General features: G+C 32.8%; 1 protein-coding gene across 9 annotated transcripts in view; it reads left to right on the top strand.

Annotated features, from left to right (window-relative positions):
* Positions 1-13,244, top strand: part of PDS5B (PDS5 cohesin associated factor B) — a 173,471-nt gene that overhangs the window by 66,401 nt on the left and 93,826 nt on the right. For all 9 annotated transcript variants that reach the window (XR_014071060.1, XM_081549214.1, XM_081549212.1 and 6 more), the window contains exons 7-10: positions 3,185-3,265; positions 7,574-7,714; positions 9,843-9,958; positions 12,865-12,959. Coding sequence is in view for 8 of the 9 variants with exons in the window: in XM_081549214.1 (XP_081405340.1) it covers positions 3,185-3,265; positions 7,574-7,714; positions 9,843-9,958; positions 12,865-12,959 (433 nt within the window). In the remaining variant the exon portion in view is untranslated. The remainder of the gene's footprint in view (positions 1-3,184; positions 3,266-7,573; positions 7,715-9,842; positions 9,959-12,864; positions 12,960-13,244) is intronic.

Raw genomic sequence — 13,244 nt, 5'->3', positions numbered from 1 at the left:
AGTACATAGGCTAAAAATATTAATATATAAAGCATATATTGAAAAAATTATAAGGACAAACTCACAATTTGGTGGGCCATTTTAAAAACTTCCCAGTGATTATAAATCTAATAGACCAGTGGTTCTTGAGCATTTTAAAACGCAAAGCTAACAATGCTGTAGCACTCATAATTAATCTGTCAAAAGAATAAACCATAATGGAAATCACTAGATATTTAGAAATGATAATTAAAATGATACATATTGAATCCTCTGGGATTCAACTTAAATATTTTTAATACAACTTTATAGTTGTGTCCAGCTCAAGAAGATATAAAAATATTATTGGACTGTACAAATGGTAGAAGAAAGTAAACAATGAAGAATGGAAGTTAATCAAATGGAAAACACAGTGACATTTCAGAAAAACCTAAAGTTGGTAATTTAGGTCAAATCAGAAAAAGGGAGATGGTATCAATAAACAGTTTTAGAATGAAATGAAGCACAGCAAACATTAAAAAGATCAAGAATAATTCCATGAACATTATTTTATGCTAACATATTTGGAATTGGTTAAATTTCTAGAAAATATAACTTGCCAATATTTTCTCAAGAGAGAAAATTTTGAATAACCTTTAACCAGTTAATAATTTAATTGAGTTTAGAAACTATGTCTATAAAACAAAGGCCTTCCTCCCAAACAACCATGACAATTATAATAGCAACAGCCTCAGAACTCAAACTGAGCATAAAAGAACTTAAAACTCATCACCAGCAGATTTCTATTAATCATTTAAGTGCCATGTAATCCTGATATTTAGAAAACTTTTTCAGATTATAAAAAGAAAGGCATGTTCTACAATTCACATGAGCAGAATATAATCTTCATAGGGAAACTAGACAAAACCAAGTGCAAGAAAGGAGGACAATTTAATTTGAAATAAAATGGCAACCCACTCCAGTGTTCTTGCCTAGAGAATCCTGTGGACAGAGGAGCCTGGAAGGCTGCTGTCCATAGGGTTGCACAGAGTCGGACACGACTGAAGCGACTTAGCATGCATGCATGCCCTGGAGAAGGAAATGGCAACCCACTCCAGTATTCTTGCCTGGAGAATCCCAGGGACAGAGGAGCCTGGTGGGCTGCCGTCTATGGGGTCACACAGAGTTGGACATGACTGAAGCAACTTAGCAGCAGCAGCATACTCATGTAAATCCAGTATAAAATAGCAATGGACAGTATCCAGAACGATACAAAGTAATATTGGTAATGAGCAAATTGACTTAATTTTAGGAATACAAAGATGGGTAACAGTAGGCTAAGATATTTGTGGAGATTAACAGAGCAAAGAGAAAAAATACCAGTAGATCTATAAGAAAACCATTTGCTAAAATTCAGTATAATGTACGATAAAGAATATTAGCATATTTGAAATAGGAAGTAACTTCTTTAACTTTGTAAGTTTGTGTATGGTACTGCACTTAATGGTGAAATGATGAGGCATTCTCTTTGAAGTTAGGGATATTGTAAAGATGTCACTTCTACTCAGGAAGGAGACGAGTATGCTGTTTCTAATCAACATTAACTGGAGGCCTTAAGTTAGTGGAATAAAACAATACAAACACAAGATAAAAGGATTAGAAAGAAGAAACAACACTGAAACTATTTGCAGATGTTCTGACTGCTTGTGCAGAAAAAAAACAATGTCTGAATTAGTTTCTAGAACAAGTAAAAAAATTCTGCAGTTGTTAGGTATAAGATCAATATATAAAAATCTGTTAGTGTAATTTGGAAAAAAATTTTATTTGTAGCTTTTAACAAAAACTTGAGCTACTTAGAAATTTAATAACACTGTACATGACCTTAGTGTTGGAAATTATTGTAATTGGTTGAAAAGTATAAATGAACACTTCATGATGTTGCATGATTTGTTATTTATGTGATGGGAAACTCAGTATCATAATAATGTCATTCCTCTGCATACTAATAGATAACCCAATCAAAATAGAGACTGTGACTGTGTGTATATGTGAGTGTATATGTTTAGTTGGACAAATTGGTTTTTGAAAAAGAGTAAGAAAGTGGGGATTTACCTTAACCTGATGTTAAGACATTGCTTCCATATGTCTCTGACTGTAAAATCAGGCAGTAATAGTAATAGACCAAGGGACATATGGAAGTAATGGAGACCTTACAAATAGATACATAGTTGTATAGAAACTTGAGAGTGTGGATATTACAGGGAAGTCTCCGGAGGGAATAAGGGACTTGAATGTCCATGTGGAAAATAATACAAGATTCTTATTTCACACCATGCATCAAAATAAAGTACAGACAGAATACAGATCTAAATATGAAAAGCCAATGTTTAAAGTTTTATTCAAAAATATAAAACAAGAAATTAACATCAGTGTAGAAAGAATTTTAAAAATGTAGAGAGAACACAAGCCAAGTAGTAGAGAGAGCACAAGCCAAATAGGAAAAGATTGACATATCTGGTTATATTAAAATTAAAACTTCTCTATGTCCTAAGACACCATAAGCATTGTAAAAATGTACTATTAAGATATGTTGTGCATATAATTGACAGATATTTAGTGGATAGAATTTATAGAGAAACTTCACAAATAAGAATAAGGCAAAACAGCTCATTTGAAAAATGGCAAAGGTAGTATTTATAGAAAATTATTTCTTATATGTGCAAGGAGCCATGTACAAGACAATTTAATGTCTATGAATAGGAGAATGAGTAAATAAGCTGTAGTGTGCTACATGGGATTCCCTGGTGGTTCAGACGGTTAAGAATCCACCTGCAATACAGGAGACCCAGGTTCGATCCTGCGTCAAGAAGATCCTCTGGAGAAGGAAATGGCAACCCACTCCAGTATTCTTGCCTTGGAAATCCAATGGACAGAGGACCCTGGCGGGCTGCAGTCCATGGTGTTGTGAAGAGTCAGACACGGCTTAACGACTAAGCATGCACATATTATGTATTAAAATACTAAACAGGGATCTTAAGATCTACTAGACCACTTAGTCTTCAGAGAAAAGTGTCTTTGCTGGGCTGTCTCCCTTTTATTCAAATTGAATTTTAGAGTTTTCTCATTCATTTATTTACTTAAGAGTAGCTTTTTGAATACAGATAACATTTCCTTTTTCATATTTCATGGTGTATAATCTAGGTACTTTTTTCCCCTCCCCCCTCAGAATTTAAACAAGCAAGCATATGATTTGGCAAAGGCTTTACTGAAGAGGACAGCTCAAGCTATTGAACCATATATTACGAATGTAAGTCTTCCTTGTCCAATTGGTTATCAGAAAGATTAGCCAAAATTTTAAAGACTGCTCGAAGCAGAATTTTGGCAAGTAGTACATACTTTAAGATTTTTATTGTTTTAATCATTAAGTGTATTTTCTTTCTCCTTCTTATTTAAAATTATTATTGGTTAATATTTTCTAGATTACCTCTATCTTTTGTTCATTTCCTTCTTTCAAATTGCATAGTAACTAAAACAGTTTTTATTTTGGTTAGCAAATTATACTGTTTTTATTGTTGGAAATTGAGTTAAATGTAATTAGATAAATCATATGGAACTTTTCATTATTCAGAGAAGTTGCTTACAGCTTTTTGGAAATTAAATTGATTTATACAAGAAGAAGATATGAACTAATATCAAGACATAAAAATTGAAGGCAAGTATGAATGACAGCAATGTGATGAAAGTTGCTTATCTTACTCTCCTTGGGATAGATTGCATATAAATCCACCTTTTCTGAGAACGGGAAAGAATAGCAGTGAAAAAGCCCTTTCATTATCATCTCAGGTCTACTTATTTAAGATGACCATCTTCTCTTTGTTTTCAGGAGAAATGTATTCTGTCTACTAGGTTCACTGATAGAAGCTTGTTGAGGTTTTGTTTTACCCCCACAGTTCTGGTGAGCTGTACAACTCTAGATGGCACCATTCACGTTGTAGTCCATGTGAATTTGTTCCAGTCAGTGGAACAAATCCAGAACATGGTCTTGATTGTTGGGCTCTGGAATTGTGTAGCAGGTCTGTCTCCACCCTGCTTTCCACTTTTATCCACATCTGAAAATGTAAAGGATGTAAATCTGTCTTCTTGGAAAAATTTAAGAAGGAAAGCCTTTTGTAATTATGTATTTAATTTTCCAGAAGTTTATTGAAGGAGATTTTTTCTTGAAGTATACAAAATTTAATTTGGTATATAAAAATGTATCATGGAAATGGAACAATAACTTGGTAAATTCCAGTCTTCGTTGCTATCTTATTGCTTAAATAATTGTAAGCACGTGATGATTTGGAAAAATTTATTTGATTTATAAAAAAACTGTTTTGGAGAGTGAACTTTCAGAAACTAGAGACTTGAATTATATAATCTGTCTTAATAGCTCCAATAAAATTTCCAGGGAATTCTAAAATATTGATTTCTGCAAGTTTTGTGAGTGTTGTGTATTGGCTGGAGTAAATGGCTTAGATTGAGTGGATTGAGTTCTTTTTGTCTGACATGATGGCACTTGAAATCTGTAGAGCCACCTGTAAGCATTCTGTTATTAGGTACCCGTTCCCTTTTCCTTTGCTTCCAGTGCCTGTGAATGATTGTCTCTGTGGATATTAGATACACTAGGTGAGCTCCTCCTGGTGGTCATTTATTTAAGCTGATACTGCCAAGCCAGTGTTTTTTAGGGGAACACTTACTTTTTCTGATGCCTTTTTCTGATATGAAAAGAAGAAAATAACACTGTACTATGTTGGTATGTTTTCTAGGGTTGGGAAAATAAACATTTGATTGGGTAATATAAAAAAGATTTGGGATAGAATGAGGTGATTAGGTTCATTATACTATTTTTTCAACATCTGTATATGTCTGAAAATATTTATGGTAAAAGCTAAAGGAAAGATAAAAACGCTTCTAGTAATCCCAGATATATCAAGGTAAAAACGTTTCCCTGCCACTCACACCTTACGTTTCCCGCTCTTAGTTCCCGCTACAGATACAGACAGCCCTCCATGCTTTCTTATGTCTTTATCAGAAGCTAGGGATGGGGCCAGGAGATGCAGGATGAGTAGAATGGTCTGAGCACGCCTTCAGTTACATATTTATTCCAAGTACTCTGTCATTATTTTCTTCTCTCTCCCTGTTTTCCTTTTTTTCCTGTTCCCCTGCTTTATTTGAGAGTTAGCTAATAAGTCATTAAGAATTGCTTTTTTTCCCTTCTCCTGTTCTCCCTTCTAAATCTACTTAACTTTTCTACTGCAAATCTATACAATTACATGTAAAATACTTTCTGGTGAGCTTAATTGTCTTGTGGGGTTTTAGTACAGTGTGAAAATCATTCTCAGTCTTTTTGGACTTGTACATGTAAAGCTATTATTCGTTTATCTTCCTAGTAGAGAACTAACAAGCGAAAATAGAGGTAGGCTATCAAGGTAATATAACCCCACTTCTATCTCTTTTTCACTTGTGTCTTTTTTCACTCTCATGCATGTAGACACATTCAAGTTTGTTTTTTTATAGATAGTGATGTTTTCATAGATAGAACTTAAGTCACGTTGGTGTTACGAGTTATTTTTTAAAATAGAATTTGTAATTTTACAACTCACAAAACTAAAAAGTACATATATGTATTAAAAAGGTACAACTGCATCAAAAACAGAAAGTACATAGTGACAATTCAAAAAATTCCCTATATGGATCACTTCTTGGTAATGTTATTTTTTACCAGATCTTTTTAATCACAGGTTTTAGGGGATGGCACAAAATTATTTTGTTGCTTTGAAAAAATGTGTTGTTTGTCTTGATATAGTTAAAATTTGGTTACATTGCTTAGTCTCACTTAGTGTCCGTTATTTTGTAATTAAAGTTGATCATCTAAATTTAAGGTAGAATTTCTTACCAGCCTTTAACTTATTCCTCCTACTTCTTTCATCAGGAGGCAGTTATTATTTAATGTTACGTGAAAATTAGTTACCATTTGTAACGGAAGGACTCATGTTTTTTAGAGGGAGATACTTTAGTCAAATCTATATTTGCTTCTTCCGCTGAAGTAAACACCCTCAGGAAGTTGTTTTACTTATAGTTGTATCATAGTACCTGTTACACATCATTCATTCATTTAAACTGAATAGATTTTGTATACCTCTGTGTCAGGCACTGTACTAGGCTCTTGTTATACAGTGAAGACTGATTTCGACATACGTGGAGATTGTAAGTGTCAAATAAATGTTTTTGATGAAATTTGTAAGAAGTTAAACCAGGCAGTGTTGTTTTTTTTCGCCCTTCCATTTTCAAATGAGCTTTCCCAGACTGATAGAAGTTTTCCCCAAACTGATGATTTGAGCACCAAGGTGGCCATATTGGAAAGAATTATCTTTTGTTAAGGAAAGCTAGATTTATTTTTAAACAGGAGAAAGTTTTTGAATGGAAAAAAAAAGCCATTTTATCCTCAATTTGAATGAGAATTTAATCTTTGATGTCTTGAAATTCTTTTCACACAAAATTGATGAACATCACAGACAGATGAGTTATTTTTAAAACCAATAAATAATAGTAGGATAGAATTTTTTATTTTCTTCCTTCATGGTTAGGTAGTTTGTACAGGTTCATATGTCCAAAGAGCTTCATTTAAAAACAACCCAAGAACTAAAGGCCAGCAGAGAAGATGTTGAAATGTGAAGTCCTTGACTGTACTTTCCAGATAGAAAACCTAATTAAGCCAAGTTGTATGTTAATTGTCACAGAAAGAAGAGATCAGAGCAGCTTGTGCGATGTAGAGAATCCTTAATGCCTTTTTCAAGGAGATAATATGTAGGATATTCTGTGGGTTAATTTTTTTACATATTTGGAAGACTTTAAATAGCTAGGAACTTGATCATTATGCCATGTGTTTTTTACCATTTTCAGTAGTAATGTGATAAATGTTTTGAGTGTAGAAGCTAGTGCAGGCTGCTTATAGAAGAAATATGTTCACATTTGGATTTTCTTTTGTGTGTGCTTTTAATTGGACTTTAATTAGTGCTATAAACTTTGTGTGTGTGTGTGTACACATTGTTTATCAGAATATAAAAGAAGATGAAAAGTATTAGATGTTGTTTTGCATTGTAAATATAAAATCACATATTTTAAAAGTGGCATTGGCTCCTACTATGAAGGTGTAAGGCTTTGTCTTCCATGCTGTTTTTTCCCATACTCCTATGGTGAACAAAATGTGATCCCTTTCCCTTAAGAAATTTATCTAGTAGAGAAACTAAGATGTGTATACAAATAACTGTGATACAGAGTAAAAATATGGTAAGTACCATAATGGGGAATAAAGTGTGTTTGGTAGGTAGGATGTTTATTGATATGCAGATTGATAAATCAATAGAAATTACTTGTCTTTTACTATGCATGAGATGAATTCCATGTTTTATCTTTTTTGGTAACCTGTAGTGGTTTCCCACCTTCTATTAGAAAACATTTTGATATGCCTGTTTTGACTTTGTATAGAATATTAATGAATTTAATGAAATAAAATTTCAGAAAATTCACTTTATCTATGGTACTTCTATTAATGATAAATTTTCTTTCTCAAAAGTTTTTTAATCAGGTTCTGATGCTTGGGAAAACATCTATCAGCGATTTGTCAGAGCATGTCTTTGACTTAATTTTGGAGCTCTATAATATTGATAGTCATTTGCTGCTTTCAGTTTTACCCCAGCTTGAATTTAAATTGAAGGTAACTATTCTAAAAATATGGTTTTATCAACTAGATTAGCAAAAACCATTATTTGTGGCTTTTTAATCCTTATAGTGGTTTTAACTGAATGTTATAAGTGTGATGGTGTATTACTGTTACTTATTTACATGTTTGTGCCTTGCCTGTTTGTGTATTGCCAGTGCCTGGCACGGTGCCTAGCAGATTGAATCTGCTTATAATTAATGATTAGCAGGATGAATGTTTTCCAGGTGATGTTTTCTGGGTTGTGACTAACTTTTGAGGTCATAGCTACACATCAAACTTTCATTTCTAAGTCATAGTTTATAGTGGTTCCCAAGATCCTTTGATTGTGCCGTAAAAATAGTTTAGGGTCTGTTATCCACATAGGGTGAAATATTTTCCCTTCTTAAGTGTTATCTTTGCTTGCCTAGCCTGTATCGACAGTGCCTTTCCTTTTCAGATGACTTTCTAGAATCTGTTGGTAATGTCCTTATTGCTCTGGCATTAAATTATGCCATCAAATTGAGTTTCATTTGCAGGTTTGGGGCATATTTTTCTCTTTCAGATTGTTACATAAAGATTAAATAAATCTGGCTATAATTAATACTCTTTGATGAACCGCACTGTACCACCCAGAAAAGATGTTAAATGATTTGTGCGTTGTATTTCTTGTTTCTAAAACTTTGAATTTGTCTCTTTGAAAGCTACAAAATAATCTGTGTTGATAGTGTAATTACCTCCAAAATGCAGCGAATACTTATTCTCATTTCATTCTGGGTATCTTTTTGATGTATTTGCCGACTGAGCCATTTGATTCACTGGCCCACTCTTCATATCGCTAGTAATTTTGATGAGGCAGAAGGTAGTCATACCTTTAATTATTTGTTGGCTTGATTTCATCTAGTAAAAATATTAAATACGATAAGAAATATAAAAATAAGAAATTAGCATTGCTGCTTCTAGCAAATTTAACATCTATTATGGGAGGAGGAAAAATCCATATCTAATAAGAGGCCAGATATTATAAGTATCATAAAAGATACAAACAAAGCAAAGGGAACAGCATGCAGAATCACTGAGAGGTAGGAAGGTGCTGAGTGAATTTGCAGAACACAAAGAACTACAGTTGCATGGTTGCATAAAGTCAGTTTAAATCATCCCTGTCTGCCCATTAGAATCTTTACCTGTGGAGCCTTAACAAACAGACAGATGTCCAGGCATCAACCTAAATCAGAATTTCAAGCAGTGGAGTTCAGACATGAGTTTTTGGTTAGCTGTTTTTGTTTTTAAAAGCCTTACAGGTCATTCTAGTGTTCAGTCAGGTTTCAAATGGACTTTTTTGGAGGAATAACAAAAGAAATAATAAAGAGGAGTCAGGTCATATCATGGAGTCTTTAAATGCTTGGCTTTGGCATTGGTTTAAAATTTTAAAAGAAATCTGTACAGTGCCATCCAAATAACTTGATTATTAGTGCTTTGTAACAGTCTCACATTTTGTGTTCAAGTCTAGTATTGTGGCTGGCTCATTCATTTAAATGTTGTCATGTGTTAGAGGCGTCAAAATCAGTAATGAAGCTTGAGTTCTTATCTGCAGAGTACCTGTGTTGTATATATAACAGAGACTTTAGTTTTCTTATCTGCGAGGCTTCATTACATTGTTGAACTCCATTATGAATCTGCTGTATGTAGATGAACTGACTCTCCTATTGGGAGATTTAGTGCATATTTATTTATATAAAGGGCTTAACCAGTCATACCTAATTCTCTTTACTGTAGGCTTGGCCTCTGTCAATGTCTATTCTTAAAAACCACAAATAGTTTTTCAAGGGTCCCAAGTTGGTTTAATGTGATTAGTTTTTGATTTTGAATGGAAACAAGCCTCAATTATAGGCCAAACCATTAAGTTTTAATCAAACTTTGGGATGAATTTTCATGTAGAGGAGTACTCGTTAATGTAATTTGAGATGATTAGAGCATTGAAGATAACATTTAATTTTGTGAAAACTATATTGAACATTTTTTATGTATAATTTTTCAACTGAAATTAATAGAAAGTTTTCAGGGTTTTTTAAGGGAAATCATGGGAAAAATTATTCTGAGCATATCTACCTCATGGTTTTAAAGCTGTGGTTGTGTTTTGTTTTAGAGCAATGATAATGAGGAACGTCTTCAAGTTGTTAAACTACTGGCAAAAATGTTTGGGGCAAAGGATTCAGAATTGGCTTCTCAAAACAAACCACTTTGGCAGTGTTACTTGGGCAGGTATATGATTTTGGTGTACTGTTTTAAAGTAATATGTGTTTATATCTACTTAATAATTTAAAACAACATCTGCATTTAGAATTTTTTTCATAAATGAATTTATATTTTGAAATTTTTGATGCTGATAGTGATTGGCCATATTTACAAATTCTCCTTCTTTGTCTTCAGTAATTTTTTTTTTAGTAATTTTTAAAAGATGATATATTTAAAAAGCTATCTTACAAAGTATTATAAGCATGAAATTGAAGTGTATTATTACATAGCAGTGATTCATTCCAGCTGCAAGTACATCATTGTGAGATATAGTCCCTCCACAAAAATTACATTTAGTTAGATTATTTGGAGATTTGTAAGGATAAGAGTATCCATAGAATGGGTAAATAAATGATTATGTATGTTCCCCCTACTAACCTCCTTTCTACATTTCTTATGATAATGAAGAATTGATAATCTGGGCTTTATTGTATGCTTTTAATGATCCACAAACCTTCTGAAATTGGTTGCAAAATTTGAATGTGTTTGTGTATTTTTTCTATGTGAGGAATTTATTGCTTTTCTAAAGATGTCCCTGATCTTGAATATATTAAAACCACTTCTCAGTGTCCTGGCTGAAACCTTTGACCTTGAGGATAGAGGAGGATCCCCCCCACCCCGCTCCTTTTTATTATGCTTATAACAAATAATGCAATTAAGTCATAAATAAACAAGTAAATAAGATTGAATCTTATTCTGTTTTCTTTGTATTGAAATATTTGCATTGTTACTGCCACTCTTCTTTGTATTTCACTACCAGAGCCATCAGTGATTATAATACATTTAATCTCTTCTGGACTTGTTTTTTCTAATTTGTTAAATGAGGAGATAAGCCTTTATACATTAAGCCCTAAATTTTTACTCTGATTTCTTATTTCTTATGTAGCTCAATAATAATATGTAACAAGGTGTGTTAAACTGATAAATCTTAGCCCATTGTCATTTTGAGTTTGATTTCTAGACTTTTTCACCTTAAATACAATGAACAAGAGGGCACAATATTTTATGTTTAATTAAATTATGCAACGACTAATAAAGTCAAAATGTATTTTATCTGACGTGTTAAAAACAAAAAATATAATTTTACATAAAGATATTTAATATATCTTTACATCAGGACTTGGATTCACCAGATTATTATAGAATTTTCGGAGAAAAAAATTCTCATTTAAATTTGTTACCTTTTTATTACATTGTAGTTTTTCCTTTTATTATTAATGGCATAAACAATCATATTATTACCCATTTTAAGGAGCAGGGTATTTATTTAAAGATGTCTTTTAATGGTTATATGGTACATGTTTAGTTGAGAATGGTACAATACATAGATTGAGTACTTAGATTCAAATTACTCAGGAAACCATATGAGAATAAAGACTAGGTTTTATGTGACTTTTTTTGAGTATACTTCATGAAGCAGTTTTTTTCCCCTAATGTTAAGCTTTTATGAGTAATTTGTTACTCATTTAGTAGACTGCTGTCTATCTTTTTGATGCTAAATTTTGTCTCTTACGGTATTAGGTGGTATAAGATTGGGAAACTTTTTGAGAATTAAGGCATGCGAAAATGTTGAATGGAAAATCTTGTTCTTGTTACTCAGTATATTTTTTTTCATCTCTGTTTTGTAGTTCATAATGAACTTAGATATATTATAGGCTTTGAACATTGGTGATTTAGAGATAACTAGACACTATATGTTTCCTGATGGAGAAACACGATACTGTTATCAAGTAGTCTTGCTTTTAAAAAAAATGAACCTGAATATGATCAAATCTGTAGGCCTGATTACTAATTTGCAGAATTTAGGAGGGAGGGGAACCTGGTAATTGACATCAGAATGATAAGATTAGCAAACTCTAAACTGTGAAAACCATTACACACATAAACACAAAACAGTTGGTTCACCAGGTTATAAGGGAAAAGAAAAAGATAGAGAGGGAAATATAAAAGTTAAAGATAGTTAAATAACATATTGGCCAAAAAGTTTTAACTTTACAGAGATACATACTGAGGTACCTACATTTACATGTAAAAATTTGATTTGATGTTAGTGTAAATAATTATGATGGTTAACTATAATAGATAGGAGTAATTATTGGCACAATTTTAAAGTCATAAAATAATACACGGTTTAGTACAAGATCTGTGAAACATTTGTGAATGTTCTATATTTAAGAAAGAATAATTTGAGGAAGAGTTTTCATTTCAGTATGGGATTTAATAATGTATCCATGAACTATGTATATATTTAACACTTGCATAAGCATATAAATTTGAAAGTATAATATTTATAGGAAAAATTTTGTCATTCCAATTCTTGTTTTTGAGCCAAATGTGTATTGTTTAAACATGCTCCTTAAAAGTACATAGTTCTCACAGGAGATTGACCTAGTTTAATATAAAGGTTCCATAGCATTTGTACATATATAGTATACAAATGGAGAAGGCAATGGCACTCCACTCCAGTACTCTTGCCTGGAAAATCCCATGGACGGAGGAGCCTGGTGGGCTGCAATCCGTGGGGTCGCGAAGAGTCGGACACGACTCAGCGACTTCACTTTCCCTTTTCCCTTTCATGCACTGGAGAAGGAAATAGCAACCCACTCCAGTGTTCTTGCCTGGAGAATCCCAGGGACGGCAGAGCCTGGTGGGCTGCAGTCTATGGGGTCGCACAGAGTCGGACACAACTGAAGTGACTTAGCAGCAGCAGCAGTATACAAATGTTTGTTGAAGTACTCTGGTTGTGCTTTGAGTTATGTTGTATAAGTTATTTTTTCTTTTAATTAGAGAAATAAATATAAATCAAGTGCAGATTGAGCACATGTCTGTTTCTCTTATACTAAAGATTACCCTGTGCTTTTGTATTTTTTCAGGTTTAATGATATCCATGTACCAATCCGCCTGGAATGTGTGAAATTTGCTAGCCATTGTCTCATGAACCATCCTGATTTAGCAAAGGACTTAACAGGTACTGTATACCCATAATGGCAAATATTCCTTGGTACTCTTTGGAAAAAAATAGATAGGCTTTATATATAGGACAAAAGCCATCTGTTTTGTACTTTTTTTGTGATTTTAGTGGGTGAAGTCTTCAAATTCACCATCATGTTAGTTACTCTCTGAAGTTAGAATTTTGCCTCCTAGTACATAGGCTACAATCACGTACATAAAAAGTAGTGTTATCAGTGGCAGTATTGGTTTCTTAATTTAAGAACAATTCTGAAAGTATTTCAGGCATTTGGATTTGAATAGG

Source organism: Giraffa tippelskirchi, chromosome 12 (genome assembly GCF_054371585.1).
Source record: "Giraffa tippelskirchi isolate mGirTip1 chromosome 12, T2T-mGirTip1v1.2.pri, whole genome shotgun sequence".
NCBI lineage: Eukaryota > Metazoa > Chordata > Mammalia > Artiodactyla > Giraffidae > Giraffa > Giraffa tippelskirchi.
The sequence above is the reverse complement of the archived record's forward strand: the minus strand, read 5'-3'. Positions and strand labels throughout refer to the sequence as shown.